General features: G+C 48.9%; 1 protein-coding gene across 3 annotated transcripts in view; it reads right to left on the reverse strand.

Annotated features, from left to right (window-relative positions):
- Positions 1-138: 138 nt before the first annotated feature.
- Positions 139-24,757, reverse strand: part of KCNN1 (potassium calcium-activated channel subfamily N member 1) — a 91,648-nt gene continuing 67,029 nt past the window's right edge. For 2 of the 3 annotated variants that reach the window (XM_028713798.2, XM_028713797.2), the window contains exons 5-9: positions 18,423-18,564; positions 16,517-16,627; positions 14,768-14,895; positions 6,629-6,698; positions 139-5,169 (exon numbers count right to left, since the gene is read on the reverse strand). In XM_028713798.2, the coding sequence (XP_028569631.2) occupies positions 4,897-5,169; positions 6,629-6,698; positions 14,768-14,895; positions 16,517-16,627; positions 18,423-18,564 (724 nt within the window). In that variant the 3' untranslated portion in view covers positions 139-4,896. The remainder of the gene's footprint in view (positions 5,170-6,628; positions 6,699-14,767; positions 14,896-16,516; positions 16,628-18,422; positions 18,565-24,757) is intronic. The other variant, XR_013391210.1, reaches the window with a different exon arrangement.

A 24,757-nucleotide genomic window follows, 5' to 3' on the forward strand; every position in this document is an offset into this window, starting at 1 on the left:
ATTGTGTTGTTGTATATTTTCTTTTTTGTTATGTCTATTGATGAAAATTAATAAATATTATTGTCAAAAAAAAAAGAATGGCTTATGAAGACGGGATATGCTGTGATGGTTAGATGAACTGTGAGAATTCAAGAACAGAACATTTCTTGAAGAACGGCAATGTTTTGTGGAATATTTGAAAAAAACATCACGGTTATGTTAAAGCGTATGCTTGATGGTTGGGTGGGAGGTCAACGAGATGAGATATGTATTCTGACGGTTGTGTAAAAGAATTTGTAAAATTTGAAAAGTTAATTAAAAAAATGTTTTTTAAAAAAATAGATGGGCCCTGATCCAACAGGCTCTTCTCATGTTCTTACGGACTGCTCTACTCTAGACAAAAGTTGTGCACCTTCAGCCTTGACGAAAAGCTGTGGATCATGCAGGGCTTCTGTTCTCAATGGTGTTCTTCTGCAATAGGGACCTTGGAAACTGGCTTATTCAGAGATGCCCTTGTTGCATCCAGCTCAAGCACGGTCTGCACTGTCTGAGTGGCTACGGTTTCAGACAAGAGCGTCTCTCAGCCCTAGTGGCGTTCAAGCTCCTTGCACATGTGGGCTTCGCTGTGCCTCTGCGGCAGTTGCTCCTAATGGACGTCACCTGCTTGTTGCCGCGTTCTCCCTCTCGTTTCATTATTAGCCTGGCGCAGGGCCTTCTTGGTAGTGGCGCCCTCCCTGTGAAACGCCCTCCCTTCAGATGCCAAGGAGATAAAAGAGCTACACAACTTTCAGAAGACGTCTGAAGGCATCTCTGTATCGGGAGGTTTCTAATGCTTGGTGTTTTTAGATTGTGCTGCAAGCCGACCAGAGTGGCTGGAGAAACCCAGCCAGATGGGCGGGGTATAATAATAATAATAATAATAATAATAATAATAATAATAATAATAATAACCATCACCGGTTATATTAATGGTTGTTCATTGCACACCTTTGCCCCCTTTTCCACCAGTGGCAAAATTGCTCTGGAGATCAATGGTGGATGAGAGAAGGTGGGTTGGTGATGTTACAGGTACTAGCCATGATGTGCTGAGCTCTGCCCGCTCTTCAAATGAACCCAGGAAGCTGTTAGAGCACAGGTCCATCTAGCTCAGGATTGTCTCTCCCACTCTTACCACCGGGTATTGAGCCTGAAAACTTCTGCCATGCCAAATGGGTGATTTGCCACTGAGCTACGAACCTTTCCCTGATGGGAGGAGCCTATAAGGCTGAATCGTTCCTTTCCAGGACTCGCACTGGGGCAGAAAATGGCCCATGTGGTTTAGGTTGGCAAAAGCTCTTTCCAAGGATACTTAAAAACATGGAAATCTCCAGTCTTCCTTTCCAAGTGGGTCACTGTGTTAGCCCATGAGAAAGAATAACAGGGGCTGCTGCAACTATGATGTTTAGAATAAAAGGCGAGAGGTGTGTGTGTAGGAGACCCCTGAACCTTGGTGTCACAAGGGGCACAACTGAAATTTGAGTCCCCAAGTCTGCCACTACTCCCTGTTTATAAGTAGTCTACCACTGATGCTGGAATGAGTTGAGGACAACAGGAAGGGAGGGCTACTGCCTGCATTTGCCCTGAGGCCACTTTGGAAGACAGGATTCTAGAAGCCAAGCCTGATGAGGAACGGTTGAAGGATCTGGGTATGTTTACCCTGGAAAAGAGAAGACTGAGAGCCATCTTCAAATATCTTCAAGGCTGTCACATGGAAGAGGGAACAAGCTTGATTCTCCTGCTCCAGAGGGTAGGACTTGAACCCGTGGCTTCAAGAAACAAAGACAAGAGATTCTGACTAAACATCTGGAAGAACTTTCTGACAGTCAGAGCTGTTTGACAGTGGACTGGACTCCCTTGTGGACTCTCCTTATTTGAAGGTTTTTAATCAGATGTTGGGTGGCCATCAGTCATGGATGCTTTGGCTGAGATTCCTGCATTGCAGGGGGTTGGGCTAGATGACCCTGGGGAATCCCTTCCAACTCTACCATTCTGTGATTCTATGATTCCAGAGCAAATGGTCCTTTGGTCTGATTCTGCAGGACTCGACTTTCCAAAAAGGGGAGTGCGCAATATCACAGAGCAGGAAAAGTCTTGCAGTGGTTGCCAGCTGTGACAGCTGAGTGGAGCCTCTTCATCCAGAGAGGGTCTACCTTGAGATAAAAGGGGAGGTTTATCACCTTTGTGAACCTCCCCAGATCCCACCGGTGGGACGTGAAAAGACTGATATGGGTGTGCCTTGCCCCACACCAGAAAGTCTTGTCGTATGTTCTCCAGGTAGCTCAGCAGCAGACTCTTAATCTCAGGGTTGTGGGTTCGAGACCCATGTTGGGCCGGTTTCCTGCGCTGCAGGGGGTTGGAATAGATGACCCTTGTGGTCCCTTCCAACTCTACATTTCCCCTATGATTCTATGTTCTTAAAGCTATCCTTAAAAACCAAACCCAATTTGAAATCAAGAGAACCTTTAATAGAAAAAACAAAACAAAACAAAACTTCGACCATCCTCCGTGCTTTCCTAATTCTTATAAAATAGGTTGGGTTGCAATCCTCCCCCCCCCCCACCAAATTTCAGCCTCTCCCCACCCTCCCTGCAAAACACACACACACTCACGATCAATCGATCGATCGATTCAAGAGCTAGAAAGAAGCACAGTGTTTTAAGAGATCAAACCGGAAGTCTTCGAAACCAAAGCATGAGGAATGTGTTTGTGTGCGTATGAGAGGAAACAGGGCGGTTAGATTACAAAAGAGGAGGAGAACCTATGTTTGGAAGACCCCAGAAACGTTTTGTGCGTCCACAAAGGCAGAAGGACCCCAGAGCCCCACACCCACCGATTTCTGCCCAATGACCTTGTATTGGAGACAGGAGACTTGACTTCCCCCAGTTCAGATGGGCTGATTTCCAATGTAACATCGCTTCAACTGCCCATGTGCAAAGCGCTGCTGTCACCCCCCCTTTAGATTACATTTGGAATTGCATCAGCAAAAGCTCCCTTTGGTGTGTTGGTGCCACGGATTTTATAGGATCTTACAGGAGACAGTGAGCTTGCTTGGGTGAGTAAGGAGAGGCCTGTAGCCTTATTGTTTGATTTTACAGGTTTTTCAAACCCAGAAGCCATTCGCTCTATTGTTGGGGGAAAGTGGAATGTTCTGTCTCTTTCAGACATTAGACCCCCCCCCCTTTTCACTGTCTATCACCTTACTTTAATAATAATAATAATTAAGTAACAATAAAAGAACACTTTAAAAGCTGTTAACAAACCTGCTATTGTGCGGATGTGGGGATCAGATTAGGAATTGTGTGCCACTATTGATGTTACAGGCGCTAGCCAATAGGTGCCTGGTGGGACATCTCAGTGGCGTAGTGGCAGTTGCCAGTGCCCGGGTCACACTGAGCCGCCTGCCTGCCCACGCAGTGGGGAGCCCAGCCAGCTGACACAGCCCATGGCAGGCACAGAGGAGTGCTGGGCCAGGTCACACTGCCTGCATGGGGGTGCCTCGTTTGTGCCCCCTCAAAAATTGTGCGCCTGGGGCAAATGCACCCCCATGCTGCACCCCTGGGTTGGCTCCAGCTATCTAGACCTCTTGAAGCGAATGGGCTTGCTCATTAATTTCAGTGAGTTTACTCTGAGCTGGGTTAACATTAGATACAGCCCACAATATTTATTTCTTTATAACAGGGGGTGGAGAACCTCTGGTCCAGGGGATGGATGTGGCCCCCCCAAGCCTCTCCATTTGGCCCCTGGAACTCTCCCCTCATTGACCCTCGTTCTGCACCTGGCTTGAGTGTTTTTGTCTGCCCAGGATGCGTCCTTTAATTTTGATGATGCCCCTTGCATGTCTGGATGACAGCTGTAGTGTGCGTAGAAACCAGCAAATTGCATAAAAGTAAACTTTGCATCAATTGCTCTATCCACTCAACCCTCCCCCGGCCTCACCCAACAGTGGCATGCGGCCCCCGGAAGCCCTACCAGCAGCAAATGGGGCCCTCGGGATGAGGTCTCTGCTCCTGCTTTAAAACAGGTCTTATTCTTTCTTCCAGGAAACAGAACGGGATTTGGAAGGAGAGCTAAAAAAAGCACACATGTGCCACTGGTCCCAGCTGTCTCAGACCCCCTTGCACTTATGTATGGCTCCAAAACATGTTAAATCCATATATAGTTTTATGAGAAATGGGCATTTGCCTGCATTTCTCTCCAGTTTGGGAAGAGAAAAGGCAAACGAGCGAGTGGAGTGGGAGACTGTCGCCTAAGAGGTCCCCATTTGGAATCACAGGACGATAGAACCGTACTGTTGGAAGGGAACCAAAGGCCCATCTAGTCTCACCCCTTGCCAGGCTGAATGTTGAGACCGTGGAACAAGATGGCTCCCGTGGAGGGCATGGCTAAGGACCAAACGGCTGACGTTGGAAGGGAGAGAAGTGATTCTTTTTTTAAAAAAGGGATTGTTGTGAATTTGAGCAATTTCTACATGGGATTCCCCTCCCACCCAGTGCTATTTTTCAAGAAAAAGAGGTGCCAGCACTCACCATGAACGCCTCCCTTTGTTTTCTTAGAATGGCAATGGCGTCCGCCTGAGAGGTGCCGGAACTGAGTTCCAGCGAATTCCGGCTGAGGAAGAAAAAGCCCTGCTCCCACCCTCTCCTCATACATACATACAAACAAAAGAAACACCCCCAGCTTTGCATAATGTTACATTGGAACCGGGTTCGGAATCCGTTTTCTGTGCCCGACGAGGCTTCCGCGGCACGGGCCCATCTCAGCGGACTTGGGGAGGTCTGTGTACAGGGCTTTCCAGAAAAAAGCTCAGAGGGGAATCGGCCACACAATGGCCATATATGAGTCCATGGGTGCCCCCGGTGCGCGAGCCCCCCCCCCGAATCACCCGCTGTCCGAGGATGTGTGAGGGGCAGTGGAGGGAGACTTCCGCCGGCGGGTGGGAGTCCAGCAGGAGCGTTCGGAGCTGTTGGAGGTGCCGCAGGTGCGGGGCAGGGCCCGCTGCTGCTGGCGTATGGCTTGGCTGACGAGGCTGGGGAGCGCATGCAGAGTCAGGCCCAGCATGTCGATCTTCCCCTCCAGGGCGCTGATGCGCTTCTCGAGGTCCTCGTTGCGCTCCTGCAGCTCTGACACCATGTCGTACATGACGTTCTGCGTCTGGCGAGAAGGGAGAGAAAGGGGGAAAGGGTTGGTGGTCGCTGCACTGGAAGAGAGCAGGATGGCTCCAAAACCTGCTCCTTACCAGCACCCCGGTCCTGCTTGTTTATAGTAATAATTTATTATTATTTATACCCCACCCATCTGAATGGGTTGCTCTAGCCACTTATTTCTCTGACATCCTGGGAGACCAGGGGGGAGGGGAGCTGGTCGCAGCAGGAGGGGGAGACCACCAGGACTCTTCATCCACCTGAATCATCTCTGCCTCTTGGCCTCCCTCCTCTCCAGCCTCCGCTTCTTCTTCTGATTCTGGCCCTCTCTCTGCCACACTCTCCCCGCTCACTAAGCCCTGTTACCTCTTCTGCCCCCTGGCTATGAGCCTTCTTATCCTGAGGGTTTCCTAGTGTGCTCGAAAGGTGGTGCCTCTCATCCAGCCAGTCCACCACACTTCCTTCCTTCCTCCCTCCCTCCCTCCCTCCCTCCCTCCCTCCCTCCCTCCCTCCCTCCTTCCTTCCTTCCTTCCTCTGTCCTTCCTCTGTCCACTTTGGGAACCACTGATCCAGCTCAATATTTCCACCAAAACAGCTCTCCAGGGTTTCAAGCAGCGGGACATTCCCAGACCCTTCCAATATCAGGGATTAAACCTGGGACCTTTTCCCTGTAGAACAGATGCTGCAACTTCCCCTTATAAATAAAGCAAGAGCCTAGTCTTCATGGTTCTGAATAAAGGGCTGGCTACCTTTGATAAGATAGGGACGCAGGTGGCGCTGTGGGTTGAACCACAGAGCCTAGGACTTGCCGATCAGAAGGTCGGCGGTTCGAATCCCTGCGACGGAGTTGCTCGGTCCCTGCTCCTGCCACCCTAGCACTTCGAAAGCACGTCAAAGTGCAAGTAGATAAATAGGTACCACTCCGGCGGGAAGGTAAACAGCATTTCCATGCGCTGCTCCGGTTCGCCAGAAGCGGCTTAGTCATGCTGGCCACATGACCCAGAAACTGTACGCCGGCTCCCTTGGCCAATAAAGCGAGATGAGCGCCGCAACCCCAGAGTTGGCCACGACTGGACCTAATGGTCAGGGGTCCCTTTACCTTTTTACCTTTGATAAGAATTGCATTGAGCAGGGGTCAGCAACCTAAGGCCCATGGGCCACAAGAAGCCCACGGGGGTCATTTAACTGGCCCCCGAGTCGCCCCCGAACCTAGCCGCCCGCTTGGCGAGTCCCCACGTGCTGCACTAAACTGGTGCAGCGTGACACAGGGACTCGCTTCTGCAGAGCTGGAAATCGCTTCTGTGCATGTGCAGATGCCAAAAATCATGTCTGCGCAGAGGCAGATGCTGGAAATCACAGAGTAAACCTTGCCAACCGCTGGCATTGAGCCTCTACCCCAACCCAAGGTGATTACTTCAAGCAGAGACCCAAACATTGCTTGGTGTTTCCGTCACCCAGGCGTGGCTCACCTTTGACAAGTCCACCAGGGTGTTTGCCTGGTCGTTGAGCTTCCTCTGTTCCATTTTCACGCTCCTCAACCTGGAAAGCAAAAACGATAGCGGGAATTAAAGATGTGGGGAGGCAGGCAGGAGGTTGGGGTTGCACGAAGCAGCGGTCTGCAGGTGGAACAGACAGGAGATGAGAGAAAGAGATCCCACCATCACCGTAGACAGACATGCACACAATTCCAGATCCCGCCTTGCTGGATCCAAACACACACACACCCAGGCATGCAGGGAGCCAATGACACGAGACCATTGGCTTGGGTGGAGACAGCTTAGAGAAGAGCCCTCTCTCAGCATGGAGTGACCCTCCACCTCTAGGTTTTGGGGGGACTGGAGAAGACCTTCCTGTCTCAGCTGAGCCTCCGAGGTCAGCTACTCAGCTTTTGAGAACTCCTGTTGGGTTTTCACCCCACTAGAAAATTTAGATGCCCCTTACCACTTTTAGGGACTTTTAAATATTAGTCTGATTCACCCTGAGAGCTGTCTTCTTGGCTCGCATATTGGTTTTGGGACACGGATCAGGTCATATTTGCATGAAAATGCAAACTGGATGGATGTCTCTTCTAAAGCATCTGGAAGGCATCAGGGCAGGGAAGGTGCGGCAACCAGATCTCCTCCCCACTTGTCTCCCAGAACCAGTAGAGGCATGAAAAGGGTGGAGAAGAGGTTGGCTGATGACAGGAGCAGTCTCTGATTGCTTGGGGGGAAAGCCCTGGAGAGGAGGGGGTGGGGACTTTCAGTTTCAGCAACTGAATTTTATGGAGGAAGACCACTGGAAATGAGATGCTCTCCCCATCAGGCCTGGAACTCAGCCACGTCTGTGGAGATGGTGTTTTTGCTAATAAAGAGTTGACTCCACCTTTGAACTGTGTGATCACTGATCGGCACACTCCTGTGGCAGTCCGAAGGATGGATTCAATGGACCTTTCCCAGCCTGGCTTATCAGGAAATTGGGAAAGCAATTGTGGGGCAGGAGAGAGAATCATCTCACATTCCCTGAGTTAGTTGAAGATGCTCACTCTATGTTTACAGCCCTTAAACGACTCAGGTCCCAAGTATCTGAGAGACTGCAGGCTCTCATGTGTTAAGAACATAAGAAGAGACCAACCAGATGCCCATTATGGGAGGCTCTCAACCAGGACTCGAACACAGAACCAACTCGCCCTTCCCTTGGGTTTCTAGCAACTAGCATTACTGTCTAGACAGTGCATAGCCATTGTTGCTAATGGAAAACACAGCACAGGTGGCCCTCTTGCCTGCAGAAGTCTTTTTTTTTGGCAGGGTGGCACTTTGGGGAGAAAGATTGCCTTCTCTGTGGCAGCCCCTGCACTGCGTATCTCCCTCCCCACAGAGATCTACAAGGCACCTTCATTGCGCAGCTTTTGTCACATGCGGAAAATGTGCTGCATTACCCTGACACCCCAGTTGCGGTTTTGATTCCGTTTTTTTTAATGTTGAGTTTACATGGTTGTGGCCTGTGGAAGAGAGCGCTATAATAATACTAATAGCAATACTAATATAATAATACTAATAGCAATAGCTAAAGGTGAAGGACCCCTGGGTGGTTAAGCCCATTCAAATTCGACTATGGGGTTTGATGCTTATCTTCGCTTTCAGGCCGAGGGAAGCGGTGTCTGACCACAGACAGCTTTTCCAGGTCATGTGGCAAGCAGGATTAAACTGCTTCTGGCACAACGGGACACCGTGACAAGTGCCAGGGCGCATGGAAATGCCATTTACCTTCAGAATAATAATAATTCAGATGGGATCTGCTAGGCTGATGGGCAGAGCAATGGTGACATTGAGGGAGCAGTTTAATAATAATAACAATCATAATAATTTTATTATTTATGCCCTGCCAAGCTGGCTGGGTTCCCCCAGCTGCTCTGGGCTGCTTACAGCACTTATGGAAACATAGTAAAACGTCAGACATTGAAAACTTCCCGATACAGGCAGGAGGGTCCATGTGGGTGCTGTGAGATGGAGACATAATGGAGCTCCCACTTATGGATGGGTCCAGAAAGCCCTCGCGTTGCTTGGACTCTAAATCAGAGCAACGTCGCGAGACACAGGCAAGATGGAAACAGCTTGTGCTGAGAGATGGGAGGGAAGAGAAACACGGCATTTGCAAGTTGGCAGTGGACTGGCATGCTACGAACCCCCAAATTTCTGACTCTCTCTCTCTTTTCTCTCTCTCTCTCTCTCTCGCTGTCCACATTTCGAAATGGAGAGAAATTTGGGTTAGCCGAGGGCTGGCCGGGGTGAAGCGCGGTTGGGATGTGGACCTATGCGTGCGTAACTTGGGCATGCGTGTGTGTCTGAATGGGGTCGGCGTTTGTGGCCTCCCGGAGGGGTGGAGACAAAGACGGGCAAACCATGCAGTCAAACAAAAGTTCTGGCGGAACAGTAACTTACTTCTGGGCTCTGCAAGGGCGGGGCGGGGTGGAGGAGGGGGGAGGGAACAGAGACAAAACAACAGCACAGGTTTAAATAAACATGAGAGATAGGAAGGGGGGGTCACACCGCCAGGCAGACACTGCCTTCTCTGCTCCCCAGAACCCACAGATTCCCATCCCGGAGTGGTCAAATTGTGGGTCAAAGTTATGAGGATAGCCGAAAACCCAGCACACACTAACCGGGGGGGGGGGGGGGGGGGCACTGCCAGCGACTCCCTCTTATGCACAGGAACATAGGAATTCGTCTTATACAGAGCCAGACCCGCTTCCCCACTCCATCTAGTTCAATACTGCCTGCACTGACTGGCAGCCAGAGATTTCCATCTCTTCCATGGCGATGCCATGCAGACCCTCCAAGTGTCCCTATTTCCCTTTTCTTTTTTAAAAATGGTTTTTATTAAGTTTTCATTTCAAATACACCAACAAAATACACAAATCTTTCAAATCTTTTTACGTCTGCCTTACTTTACGCTCCGTAGCGCAGCTGACTTCCCTTCCGCAGGTTTTCTTATTCCAACCACTAATCCACAGTTCCTTAATAATAACTAAACCATGACATAAGATTTATTTCAGTCCTGCTAACGTCTTCAAATTTCTACAGTTCTCACTTATATGGACCATAAATTTACTCCATTCTTTTTGGTACTTTGTTTCCTCCTGTCTACGAATCCTTTGGTTTTGCTAATTCTGCATATTCGACCAACTTTGCCTGCCACTCCTTCACGGTTGGTATCTCTTGTGTTTTCCATTTTTGAGCTATCAAAACTCTGGCAGCTGTCGTAGCACACATATATAATCTTTGGTCCAGCCTCTTAATATCTTCTCCTATCAAACCTAACAATAGTTCTTCAGGTTTTTTGGGGAATGTATATTTAATCATCCAAGTGTCCCTATTTTCCAGGGACAGTCCTGGGTTTACAGAAGCCATCCCGGTTTCTGATCTGACCCTGGAATGTCCCGCTTTTCCTTAGGACGTCCTTGTTTTCATCGGGGAAACGTTGGAAGGCGTGCGATCGAACTTGCATCCTACTGTATGGAAGACAGCTGAGCTTGGGGGACCAGGTAAGATTCAGGTCCTTTGTTTACAAGGGAAGTTGCCTTCCACTGAGCTAAACCACCAATCCGTCTAGGTCAGTATCACCGACACTGGCTGGGAAAAGCGTTGGACTCTTGAGAGCGCCACCGATTCCGGTTCTGTCAGTTTGGTTACCCCCCCCCCCTCTCCCTCAGCCACCCACCCTTGCCCTGACATTACTTGTCATGTACAGAAGTTCTCACCCTGGGCCAGCAGGGGGATACTGTAGATAGTTATGCAAATAAGGGATCGTGATTGGATAGCATTAGAAAGTTGTAACAGTAACGTTGTACTGGAGCTCTATATAAGCAGGCTGACTGAATTCAGTTCTGTCCTGGCCTGTGAATAAACAAGAGCTGTTTGAAGAATCGCTGTGTCGTCTGATATGTTCACCCACAACTTAACATTACTGATAACACACTGCATGTAAACGAAAGCCAGGGACCCACAATTTTGTCGCCTCAAGGTTATTTTTGACGGCACACAGCTCTGCAAGTTCACACACTCTGGTTTGCTGGCAAACCATCTCATCGTAGATCGCCTTCAACGCAAGGGGAAGCGAGGGCACCTCGACGTGCAATTGTGCGTGCCGCCACACCAACACATCTCCCTCTCCTCCCCATGTTGCATCGATGCACACAAGCAGATGGTTAACACGGATGTGGGAGGGGGATTTGAAAAACACAAATGTTTGAAACACATGAAAGTCTGTGTGGCGAAGGCAGCAGCTGTCCTTGACCGAATATCCGGCAAAGGTGCTGTCCGGGATCTTGGAAGGTAACCAGAAGCTGCACTTCTAGACTTGGGTTGTGTTAGGAAATCTAGATATGGGGCATGGTTTTTTTTATCAGACCCACTGACCAGTGGCGTAGCGTGGGTTGTCAGCACCCAGGGCAAGGCAAGTAATTTGCGCCCCCTAACCCGTGGATTTGCGCCCCCTAACCTGTGGATTTGCCCTAACCCCAGATGTTCCGCCCGGTGCGGCCGGCCCCCCCTGCACCCCCCACGCTACGCCACTGCCACTGACCATGATGCAGAGGAAGCTTGCAATTTCTTGCATGTATCTATATTCTTGTCTAATGGCACTCAACCACCGGCAATATTGCCTTACCCCAGATGCAGCTACCGTATTTTTCGCTCCATAAGACACACTTTTTCCCTCCTAAAAAGTAAGGGGAAATGTATGTGCGTCTTATGGAGCGAATGCAAGGGGGAGGCAGGCAGGAAAAGTCCCGAAGCTCCACGCGGCTCTTGCGGCCAGTCAGTCCCTTCTCCCTCCTCATAGAAAAGCCCGCAGGAGCCGCATGCTCTTTAAAGCAGCTCTGTGGTAGCCCGCGAAGCCTTCCTGCTGCCCTGCAGAGACTTTGCGGGCTACCCCAGAAGCCAGAACAGCTAGAGAGAGCGCTTCCCCCACCCCCCGCAAAAGCCCCCAAGAGCTGTGCTCCCTTTAAAGAACGTGTGGCTCTTGCGAGAGGTGGGGGGAGTGACAGAGCGAGGCTTTCTCACTTCCCCCACCCCCCGCAAAAGCCCGCAAGAACTGCGCTCCCTTTAAAGAGCTGCGTGGAGTGGGTGGGGGCTTTTCCTCGGGGAAAAGCCCCCAAGAGTCACACACACACTCCGCGCAGCTCGTGAAAGGGAGCGCTGAGCAGAGCCTGGGATGCATACAGGCTCTGCTTAGCGCTCCCTTTAAATACCCCCCCTTAAATTCCCCCTCTAAAAACTAGGTGCGCATTATGGTCAGGTGCGCCTTATGGAGCGAAAAATATGGTACTTTCCCAAACCAAGTCTCCTATGTATATTTTGCTCTGAGTGGCTATGTTTGGTCAGAATCGAGTATATACTTCCAAAGTTAGCACTAAACACCAGACCCTCCAAGTCCCCCTATTTTCCAGGGACAGTCAGAAGCCGTCCTGGTTTCTGATTTGATCCCAGAATGCTCCGCTTTCCCTTAGGACATCCCTATTTTCACGGGAGAAATGTTGGAGCATGTGAAATGCGTTACTTCTGGTAAATGAGCCACCATATTCACTAGAGGGCCGTGAAAATTTGCATCCCAGACTTTTTAGACTCGTCTTCCCATGTACTATCTGAAACCAAAGGGACACATTGCTTACCAGATGTGATTTTATTTTTTTTAACTCTCCCACCCCACTATTAGTGGTTCGTGCAAACCGCTGTTCTGCTTTTTGTATGATAGAGGTAGGAAGCCCTGGGGGTGCATTTGTGGAAGCAAGTGGGGGAGGTCCCCCCAAAAAGTTTGGGAACCGTTGCTCTACATTGTTATATTTGGATGTGAAACACAGAGCAGTCAAATACAACATTCCTAGAGTGAACATAAAAGGGGATGTCTGGACCAGCCAGTCGGAACTTCCTGTTTTCTCCTGGGCTGGGACAGACTTCCTCTGCATGTGACCAGAGGTGGGCGTGACCTCACCGGTGCAGGTAACAAAACAGCACAGGGGAGGCAGCCATCTCTCTCTCTGACTCCATTCCTTGAAGAAGCAACATCTTTTTAGCCTGAAATGCTCTCTTGGCATCTTGGCTTGCAGCCAAGAGAGGACAAAGGAACTATCTCCTTATGGGATAGATTCCAGGTGTATATATTTTGTAACTTAAGTCTGCCTTCTGGGATCCATCTGTGAACAGAATGTGTGTGAGTAAACTCTTTTATACTTTTATACAAGACTGTGTCGTGTCTGTTTTATAAGGGAATAAAGGGGAATTATGAGGAAACTTATTTTAGAGGCTTATACAAGCCTGGCAAAGACGTTATCCGCTGTACAAATTTAAAAAGGGAAATGTTACTCTGCTAAATTATAGAACATGTTAACACAAGTTGGGAAGGATAGAATTAAACAATATATCCTCTCCTGCGGGAAGCAGTGGAAGACAGAAGTGCCTGGCGTGCTCTGGTCCATGGGGTCACAAAGAGTCGGACACGACTAAACGACTGAACAAAAACAATCCTCTCCTGCCTCCCTCAACATTCCCACAGAATGAACCTAACCTTTCCCATGACAGTTATGGTTTCTTGAGTCTTCTCCAAGGGAGCGATGGCAATACCTAGATGTGGACAAGGCCAGTATGTGGCTCCAAATCAAAGTGGCGCAGACTGTGGGATGTAACATCACAGAAAGAAGTCAAATACAACAGTTCCTGTTTGCCCAGAGTGGACACACAGGGGGATGTTGCTCCAGCCAGGAGGACTTCCTGGAGCATCCTCCCCCTGCGTGTGACCAGGTAGATGGGCGTGACCCTAGGAGACCCCATAAAAGGGCTGGTCACACAGCCATCTTCCTTCTCTTCTTCTCTTGCTTCTCTTGAAGTCTTTTTGTTTTCTCAGCCAGCAGCACATGGGCTCAGTCCCCATATGGGATAAACTCACACTCTCTTCTGCAGCTAAAAGCTAAAGCCTGCCTTTAGGATCATACTGTGAACTGAATGTAAGTAAACTTCTTATCATTACTTTTGAAAGAAGACTGTTGTGGTCCTTATTGTTTTAAGAGGGAATAAAGGGGAATTTACCAGGATCAAACCCAATCTGGACAAGCCAGATTGGACTGCTTAAGTAAAGAGATCCAAACGAATCTACCAACTAGCTTCCTGCTGTATACTGGGGGAAATGGACTCTGCTACTGACTCACTAGCGTGGGTGATGAAGGATAATATTTAATCACTATATCCTCTCCTACTATCCACAACATTCCCACACAGACCTCCGATACGTGGGATGTGAAACACAAGAGCAGTCAAGTACAACATTCCTAGAGTGAACATGTTTACACATGGGGAGGAATGTTTGTCCAGCCAGCAGGTCAACTTCCTGTTTCCTTCTGGGCTGGGACAGACTTCCTCTGCATGTGACTAGAGGTGGGCGTGGCCTCCCCTGTGCAGGTAACGACAAAAGCACAGGGCAGGGCAGCCATCTCTCTCTCTCTATGACTACTTGCATCGAAGAAGCAACATCTGCTTAGCCAAAGATGCTCTCTTGGCCAAGAGAGGACAAAGGGACTGTCTCCTTAGGAGATAATTTCCAGGTGTGTGTTACTTTGCTAAGCTAAGTCTGCCTTCTGGGATCTGATTGTGAACAGAATGTGAGTGAGTAAACTCTTTTTATACTTTTATAGAAGACTGTGTTGTGTCTTATCTTTTATGAGGGAATAAGGGGAAAATACCAGAACAGTTATTATAGAGGCTTTAGCGAGCCTGAGCAAACACATCCGCTGTGAGTCTAAAAAGAGGAATGTTACTCCGCTAAATTGTGAACTTGTTTACACAAGTTGGAAAGGCTATCATCAGACAATATATCCTCTCCTGCATCCCTGAACATTCCCACACGATACGGGTAGGTTTCGTATAACAACCCAATGCCACCCCCAGCTAGCAGCAGATTTTTGCAACGATTGAACGGTGCATCCTATTTAGTGGGGCGGGTTCCCATCCTTTCAGGCAGGGACCCCCCAGGGAGAGACCTGGACAACAGAACAGGGGGATGGAGGGTGGGTGGGTGGGAGCAGGAAGCAGCAGGCACTGGGGGGGGGGGGTTGAAGCAGGTAAACATGTTTGACTTACTGATGGATGGCTTGGAGGAACTTACGCTGGTGTTTCCGTACTTTGGCATGGTCAATCTTCCTCACCAGCTTGGTGTGCTTGTAGATCAGCCACGTTTCCCTGAGTACGTTGGCGGCAGAATTCTTCACCTGGGGGGTTGGGGAGGGGAAGGGGGAAAGGGGGAAAGAAAAGGAGATGGGCATCAGACAGGCAGGAGAAGTCTGAGGAGGTAAGCGGCGCTCTTCCAAAAAAATAGGCTCTCTGGAGTTCGTGACGGCACAGTCTCTGACCAATCCTACCTTGCTCCCATTGTGATCGCTCTCGATTATCACCAACCAATCCAAGTTTGACCCCATGGAGGATTGTTTGTGAAGATGCTATGTTGCACCCATGTCTTAAGAAAGCTAACTATTCGGAGTTAATTAAGAACTCGGTCTTTTAGTGTGGCAGCATCTACACCAGGGGTCTGCAACCTTTAAGACAAAAAGAGACCCGTTTCCGAAGAAAAAAAAACTGGGAGCCGCAAAACCATTGCGACATTTAAAACAAATATATCTCTGGAGCCGTGATCTGACAGCGGGCGGGAAGGTGACGTCGGGACGGTGCGTGACTAATGCACGCACCACCCCCATGCGACGTCACAGCCAGTACAGCGCCCGCCACAGTGGGGAGTGTCGGGGCGCACAATGCGCCTCCTCCCCTCGCTAGTATCCGCCCCGGAGCCGCGGCAAAGGTGTAAAAGAGCCACATGCGGCTCCGGAGCCGCGGGTTGCAGACCCCTGATCTACACTTTGGAACTCCTGGCCTTTTGATATCCCAGTACCCTTTTTGGCGTCTGCTAAAGAGATTTTTGCCATCCAGATATTTAGAAAGGTGGTGAGAGTTTTAATCTGTTTTTAGTTTATTGTTAACTTTAAATCATTGCTATTAATTTTCCTTATCGGATCATTTTATTGTGATACACACACACACACACTGCTTTGAGGGTTTTTAAAAAAACAATTAAGGGATGCATGCATATTATGAAATAAATAAATATTACTGTTTTCACAGAGTCAAGTCTTGATTCTCTGAATGGCCGCTGCAAGGAATTGCCTTTGGAACAGCAATCCTGTGAGTTTTATAAAACGGCAGTAGAGGAGGTTGTTGCATGCATTATCCTCTAAGTCAGGGGTCTGCAACCTTTAAGACAAAAAGAGCCACTTGGACCCGTTTCCGAAGGAAAAAAAAAACTGGGAGCCACAAAACCATTGCGACATTTAAAACAAATATAACACTGCATATATTGTTTCTTACCTTAATGTCCGATCTGACAGCGGGCGGGAAGGTGATGTCAGGACGGTGCGTGACTAACTCACGCACCGCCCCCATGCGACGTCACAGCCAGTACAGCGCCCGCCACAGTGGGGAGTGTCGGGGCGCACAATGCGCCTCCTCCCCTCGCTAGTATCCGCCCCGGAGCCGCGGCAAAGGTGTAAAAGAGCCACATGCGGCTCCAGAGCCGAGGGTTGCAGACCCCTGCTCTAAGTAAAGATCTTCTGTGTAGAGACCCATTGAAATTCATGGTCCTCACGTTCTCATGCCCACCTGAATTCAATGGGTCTACTCTGAGTATGACCAGCGTTGGAGATGACCCACGGAAAATGGATTGGCTCAAGTTATTCATCTCCATGACCCACAATGGGTTTACTCTTGAGCAGGACAAGGGTTGACAACCACCCACACTCTGTCTATGTTGAGGATCGGGGCCTAGGGCGTTGCACCTCTTACCCGCTTTGATAGCTGTGTATCCATCATGAAGTTGTGGACGTGCTTTTCCGCTTTGGTCAGTTCGAGCTTCCGGGCGACCACGGCAACCACGAGAGCTGTACAGCCCGCACCCTGCAGGACAAGGAAGAGGGTGGGTTAGAATAGGGAAAGCCAAACCAGTTGGATGCCTGCCTGCTAAAGGAGAAGGGAGAAGTGAGCCATATCGAAGTACACTGCAGTGTGCCCCATATTTTCATTTACCGTATTTTTTGCTCTATAAGACTCACTTTTTCCCTCCTAAAAAGTAAGGGGAAATGTGTCTGCGTCTTATGGAGTGAATGCAGGCTGCGCAGCTATCACAGGAGCCAGAACAGCAAGAGGGATTGCTGCTTTCACTGCGCAGCGATCCCTCTTGCTGTTCTGGCTTCTGAGATTCAGAATATTTTTTTTTCTTGTTTTCCTCCTCCAAAAACTAGGTGTGTCTTGTGGTCTGGTGCGTCTTATAGAGCGAAAAATACGGTAAGTTAGTAACATGCCACTCAATTACCAAAATCTCTAAGGGGTGGACTTATATATATTTAAAATAAATTTTTAATTAGTTTGTCAACATATCATTTTCAACAGTAATTAAACATACTTTCATATCTTATATCATATTTTTTTTACTTCCATCAATCACATCTGAAAATTTTCCAGTCTATTCACTAAATACACATTTCTTACTTCCACAATTACATTTAATTCGTAACTCATATCTCTATTCTTCCTCTACTTTGCAATGCTTCATACATTTCTCCTTACAAAGCTTCTTGTAGTCCTGCTAGTGTAATTTGCTGATTACAGTTGCTCTTCAAATAATTCGTATATTTCTTCCAATCTTCTGTAAAACTTAAAAAGTGGTACCTCGGGTTAAGTACTTAATTCGTTCCGGAGGTCCGTTCTTAACCTGAAACTGTTCTTAACCTGAAGCACCACTTTAGCTAATGGGGCCTCCTGCTGCCGCCGCGCTGCCGGAGCACGATTTCTGTTCTCATCCTGAAGCAAAGTTCTTAACTTGAAGCACTATTTCTGGGTTAGCGGAGTGTGTAATCTGAAGCGTATGTAACTTGAAGCGTATGTAACCCGAGGTACCACTGTATTTTAAGGTTGTTTAAATGAATAGTCTAAATGGTAAAACAGATTTTTTTTAAAAAAAATTATATAAATGAAAACAAAACAATCCAATTTACAAGTATGCCCTGTGACGTTTTAGAACGGTACAGTGGTACCTCGGGTTAAGAACTTAATTCGTTCTGGAGGTCTGTTCTTAACCTGAAACTGTTCTTAACCTGAGGTACCACTTTAGCTAATGGGGCTCCCGCTGCCGCCACGCAATTTCTGTTCTCATCCTGAAGCAAAGTTCTTAATCCAAGGTACTATTTCGGGGTTAGCAGAGTCTGTAACCTGAAGCGTCTGTAACCTGAAGCATCTGTAACCCGAGGTACCACAGTATATCTAATGACAGGTCATTGTCAATCCAGCCTCAGTTTGCAACTGCTTGAGAAAAACCCTGGAGAGGATTTAGATGGTTGTGGGAAGGTGGGGACCTTCGTTACTTGCAACTGTCTCATTGGGGCAAGACCTACTGGGAAGAGTTCCTTGGGTCACCAAGCCTGCGCTGTTTTGAGTAAAGAGTTAACTTCACAGACACCATGTTGCTGTTGTTTTAAATCGCTGACCTACACCTGAAATTAAAGCAAGGCAGTCTCTGAAAGGCAATCTGAAAGGCATGGCATGAAAGGAAAGAGGTACAGGGAGGGAAGAGGAAAAAAGAAGACTTATAAGCTGAAAGGCAGAACACACAGGGGAGGAAGAGCAGGGAAATGGAAGAAACAAAGGGTAATCTGTGCATCAGCAGGAAAGATACAGGCTGCAAGTGGTACCTTACCATAATCCCAGTGAGCAGGCAGACTCCTTTCCCGCAGTAAGTGTGTGGGACCATGTCCCCGTAGCCGATGGAAAGGAAGGTGATGGAGATCAACCACATGGCCCCCAGGAAATTGCTGGTCACGTCTTGCTTGTCATGGTATCTGGGCCGAAAGAGAGTAAAAGGAGAGGGGGGGAAGTCTCCATCAAAACCTTCTTGGCTTCTTCCTGTCCGCCCTTGGCCTGCCCCACACATAACCGTGAGGGTGGGGCTACAGTAGGACACCCCCCCCCCCACGTGCCCAATCTCTGCCCACTGCAGGCTGCCACAGAGGATGGAAGAGTTTTGCACTGGACTGGGTGCGTTTCAGTTTTAAATTGTCACCTTAAATGTGGATCCAAAATGAATGAGAACTTGTTGATTTTGGTTTCTCATTTTAAATTCCGTTCTCCTCATCTGCCCAGCGATATATGAAAGCTGGGCAGCATTTCTGGTGCAAATTTCTCCCAATATACAATATTTCTGGTGCAAATTTCTCCCAATATACAAATGTTTGCATGGGGTTTAACTAACAGACGCATTTTCTTGCAAAGCAACGTTTTGCAATATGGTAGGGCCTCAGGTTATTTTCACCAGTGCATGCACCGCAAAGCACACACTGCCCTAATTTTCCCCCCACACAATATTCCTCGGACAACTGCATTGCAAAATTCAGATAAGGGCAATTCCTGCCCTCCCTGTTTGAAGGATAGCTGTTATTTCACATTGCATATTTGCTCCAGGACTGTGAATGAAGCATTGATCTTAGCCAACAGTGATTTGGAAATTGAGTTTTGCAGACCCGGGGAATCCCTTTCCTGCCCATATTTTGCATTGGTTCTAAATATGGCTTCTCATTCCATCCCTGTGGCAGCCTCGGAACATTAGCAGCACAATTCAAAGTGTCCATTCCTGCATTCTCAAAGCTGTGGTTGCAAGATTGCTCTCTGGGTTTGCAAGCAGAGAACTCCACTGGATGAACACCCTCTAACTTTTTTTTTTTTGCAGCTCAAAGACTGAAGGGTTTTGTTTGTTTCATAAAAAAAAAAATAAGTCAAGATTCCTCTTTGGGTGCAACAAAGTCAAGATTCCTATTTGGGTACAAGACTGCTTTTCCCCCAATCAGTATGTTTGATTCTTTTACTTCTATTCTCTTTGAAGCTGGATCCTATGCAAGTTTACTCAAAAGAAAGTCCTCCTCTTCCTCCTCCAAATACTGTTTCCCTAAGCCTTTTCAATCTGTGTCATCATATGCAAGGGAATACAGTGGTACCTCAGGTTAAGTACTTAATTCGTTCCAGAGGTCCGTTCTTAACCTGAAACGGTTCTTAACCTGAAGCACCACTTTAGCTAATGGGGCCTCCTGCTGCCGCTGTGCCGCTGCTGCACGATTTCTGTTCTCATCCTGAAGCAAAGTTCTTAACCCAAGGTACTATTTCTGGGTTAGCGGAGTCTGTAACCTGAAGCGAATGTAACCTGAAGCGAATGTAACCCGAGGTACCGCTGTATTCCATAAGAAGGGTCTCAGCTAGGAATAATAATAATAATAATAATAATAATAATGCTGTATTGTTTTTAACACTCAATTGGAAGCTGCCCAGAATGGCTGGGGAAACTCAGCCAGATGGGCGGGGTATAATTAATAAATTATTATTATTATTATTATTATTATTATTATTATTATTATTATTATTATTATTATTACCTGTTGGATCATGCCAGTGGCCCAGCAGCATCCTGTTCTCACAGTGGCCAACCAGATTCCCCAATGAGAAGTCTGCAGGCAGGATCCTAGCACCAGATCTGTCTCCCTCCCTGCAGTTTCTGGCATTCAGAAGCACTGCTGCCTGCAGAGCATAGCGCTCCTGGCTAGTAGCCCTAGATAGCCCCCCCTCCATGAATCTGTCCAATCCTCTATTAAAGCCATCCAAGTCTGATGGCCGTCACTGTCTCCTGTGGCAGGGAGTTCCACAGGTTAACTGCACTGCGTTAGTAAGTTCTCCATCATTCCTGTCCTGGATGTCCCAACATTCAGCTCCGTCGCGTCCCCCACAAGGTCAAGTGATCTTTACAGAGGTCATCGCAATGAAGTGAGGATTGCTGGTGGGGTTGTGAGCTCAGAGGAACATTCTCCCCATCTTTAGCGGAAATGCGTTCAGGTCTCATTATTCTGATCCCCTAAAATACCAAGAGGGACACGGGTGGCGCTGTGGTATAAACCACAGAGCCTAGGGCTTGCTGATCAGGAGGTTGGCAGTTCAAATCCCCGCGATGGGGTGAGCTCCCGTTCCTCGGTCCCTGCTCCTGCCAACCTAGCAGTTCAAAAGCACGAAGTGCAAGTAGATAAATAGGTACCGCTTCAGTGGGAAGGTAAAGGGCGTTTCCGTGCACTGCTCTGGTTCGCCAGAAGCGGCTTAGTCATGCTGGCCACATGACCCAGAAGCTGTACGCCGGCTCCCTCGGCCAGTAAAGCGAGATGAGCGCCGCAACCCCAGAGTTGATCACGACTGGACCTAATGGTCAGGGGTCCCTTTACCTTTTTAAAATACCAAGAAATCTCTGAAGTCATTAGACCACCGGCTCAGGCTTTCCCTCAATAGCAATGACTGAACAGGTCACAGAAAGCCTCTCCTCCTTCCAGAGGGGAGGTGCTGTGAGCGGGAGCCGTTTCCCGCGTTAGCAGGGGGGGGTTCCGGCCCCTGCTCAGCTGTCCCGGCTGCTGTGCCACGCCCCCTGGCAGCCAACCAATCGGGCGGAGGCTTGGGGGCGGGGTTTAGCTGCTCAAATGCGGCTGTGGCAGCGCTTCCCCCTCATTGCGCTGCTGGGCTTCGGCGGGTCACCCACCCACCCTCCCTTTAGTTCATCGTTTTGTTTTTGACCTTGCTATGGACCTGTGGTTGGTCGCCTTTGTTGCCCAAGGGGCCTGGTAGGAATTTTATCCAGCTGGCAAATTCACAGTGGCCACTTGGTTTTTCGTCTAGGTAAAGGGACCCCTGACCATTAGGTCCAGTCGTGGCCAACTCTGGGGTTGCGGTGCTCATCTCCCTTTACTGGCCAAGGGAGCCAGCGTACAGCTTCCGGGTCATGTGGCCAGCATGACTAAGCCGCTTCTGGCGAACCAGAGCAGCGAACCAAGAGGGGGGAGGAATACATGAAAACTGTGTGTTTCTTTTGGAAGATCCAGAATGCTTTTAGGTCAAGTTGGAAGGTGTGCAAAGGAGGGCAAACAAGATGATCAAGGGTCTGGAAACCAAACCTTATGAGGAACGGTTGGAGGAGCTGGGGTTGTTTAGCCTGGAAAAGAGGAGACTGAGAGGAGATCGGAGGTAAAGGTAGAGGGTAAAGGGACCCCTGACCATTAGGTCCAGTTGTGGCCTACTCTGGGGTTGCGGCGCTCATCTCGCTTTATTGGCCGAGGGAGCCGGCGTACAGCTTCTGGGTCATGTGGCCAGCATGACTAAGCCGCTTCTGGAGAACCACAGCAGCGCATGGAAACGCCGTTTATCTTCCCGCCAGAGCGATACCTATTTATCTACTTGCACTTTGACGTGCTTTCGAACTGCTAGGTTGGCAGGAGCAGGGACCGAGCAACGGGAGCTCACCCCGTCGTTGCGGGGATTCGAAGCGCCAACCTTTTGATCGGCAAGCCCTAGGCTCTGTGGTTTAACCCACAGCGCCACCCAGGTCCCTAGGGATAGGATCCCCATCTTTAAATATCTGAAGGGCTGCCACATGGATGATGGAGCAAGCTTGTTTTCTCCTGCTCCAGAGGGCAGGACTCGAACCCATGGCTTCAGGTTACAAGAAAGGAGATTCTGACTAAACAGCAGGAAGAACTTTCCGGCAGTTTAAGAGCCATTTTACAGTGGAATGGTCTCCCTCGGGAGATTATGGGGTCTCCTTCCTTGGAGGTTTTTAAGCAGAGGTTGGTTGGCCATCTGTCAGGGATGATTAAGCTGAGATTCCTGCATTGCAGGGGGCTCGCCTAGATGACCCTCAGGGGTCCCTTCCAGCTTTACAATTTTAAGATTCTGTGATGTAACGCTTCTGGGTTGTTAAGAAAGGCTGCTTTGTTTTGCTTCAACCAGCGGCTGTTGAGTGCCAATCCCGAGCATACAGACCTACAAGCCAGAAAGGAAAAAAACGGGAAAGCCCCCTGTGAATATTTGTAGGGTCCTGGGGGAACAGGGAAATGTCAACAGCGCTTTGCAAAAGAAAGAAAGAAAGAAAAGGGCTTTGCAATTTAACGCCCGACTCAGACGCACACAGCAAATTAGCGCTAATGTGAGATGAGTGGAGTGATACCCGCAGAGGGATTTATTCTGCCGAGCTGAGCGTCACTCCTCTCTGGAGGAAAGCGAAGGAGCGTTTAAAGCTGCGCAGATTAGTTTTGAAGAAGCGCTATGGGGGGGGGATGGGGGGAAGTGTGACTTAATTGCTCGTGGTGCTAATTAGGATTGCTATTGATTCGCTGGAAGGTTTCAGCGCCTTCAGGGCAGGAGCCCAGGGCTCCTCTCACCAGAGCGGGCAAGGAATGCCTTGCAATGTTGCAGAAATAAGGTTGGTATATTCAGAAGAAATGGGAAATAATGCATCTGTCCTGACCAGACAGAAGGACTGTTTTGGGGGACAGGGGTCGGGCAGGTGTGGGGGACTCCCTGGTCTTGAGTGGGGTAATTGTGTCCCTGAAGGATCAGGTGGGCAGCCTGGGGGCCATTTTGGACTCACAGCTGTCCATGGAGGTACAGGTAAGTTCTGTGTCCAGGGCAGCTGTTTACCAGCTCCATCTGAGACCCTCCCTGCCTGCTCCCTGTCTCCCCAGAGTGGTCCATGTTCTGGTCATAGCTGTCAACTTTCAGATTTGAAAATAAGGGATCAGCAGCCTCACCTATCCCAGGGACAGTCTACGGGATATCTAACAATCCGGGATAGCAGAAGGAAGCAGCGGGAAACGGCACTGGAATAAGGGAATTTCCCGCAAAAAAGGGAAGGTTAACAGCTATGGTTCTGGTTATCTCCCTCTTGGACTACTGCCATGCGCTCTAAGTGGGGCTGCCTTTGAAGGTGACCCGGAAACTGCAACTAATCCAGAATGCAGCAGCTAGACTGGGGACTGGGAGCGGCCGCCGAGACCACATAACACCAGTCTTGAAAGACCTACATTGGCTCCCAGGACGTTTCTGAGCACAATTCAAAGTGTTGGTGCTGACCTTGAAAGCCCTGAACAGCCTTGGCCCTGTAAATCTGAAGGAGCGTCTCCACCCCCATCGTTCAGCCTGGACACTGAGGTCCAGCTCCGAGGGCTTTCTGGCGGTTCCCTCCCTGCGAGAAGTGAGGTTACAGGGAACCAGGCAGAGGGCCTTCTCAGTGGTGGTGCCCGCCCTGTGGAATGCCGTCCCATCAGATGTTAAGGAAATAAACAACTATCTGACTTTTAGAAGACATCAGAAGACAGCTCTCTATTGGGAAGTTTTAAATGTTTGAACTGCCTTGGCCCCATATGCCTGAAGGAGCGTCTCCACCCCCATTTTTGATGGCTATCCTAGCTGCTCTCAGTCTCGTCTTTTCCAGGCTAAACATACCCAGCTCCTTCAACTGTTCCTCATAAGGCTTCATTTCCAAACCCCTGATCATCTTGGTTGCCCTACTCTGCACACCTTCCTGCTTGTACACACACTGAATTTTTTGGGGGTGGTGGGGGGAGCCATGAATGTTTAAATTGGTGCTTTAAAAGGATAGGACAAATGTGGCCTAAATTAGAAAGGTCTATTAAGTTCAATGAGTGTGACGAGTCTTTAATACAAGAGAGCCTGGCTGGATCAAACCACCTGGCAATCCAATAGATAACTTCTGATACCCTTTGGGGGGGGGGGGCTTGCATGCCAGACCTGCTTGTTCCAGCAATTACTATTTAGAGATAGACTGTTCCTGATCAAGGAGGTTCTATGAAGACACCATGGCTACCAGCAGTTTACTCCTCCTCTTCAATAGTCTACCAATTTCCACTAAAATAAGGCCCACAACTGTGCTCTCTGAGTTTTGCCTTGTTAAATTGTACGGTTTTCCCAAAGAGATCAATTCAGCTTGGCAAAATTTTATCCGATCACTTGTGTCTGTAATCAATGCACGAATTGCAGTGCCCCCTGCAAATACCTATCTGCCTGCTGCCCGCCCTGCTTGTATAGCTGACCAAAACGGTGGCCACCGCCACATCTTGTGGCACTGAGTTCCGCAGGTGAACTGTGTGGCCTGAGTAAAGAAAGTTCACGGTTTTCAGCAAAACCCTTCAGTGCAAATCTCTGCAGGCAAAAAAGGAA

The sequence above is a fragment of the Podarcis muralis genome, chromosome 18 (assembly GCF_964188315.1).
Source record: "Podarcis muralis chromosome 18, rPodMur119.hap1.1, whole genome shotgun sequence".
Classification (NCBI taxonomy): Eukaryota; Metazoa; Chordata; class Lepidosauria; order Squamata; family Lacertidae; genus Podarcis; species Podarcis muralis.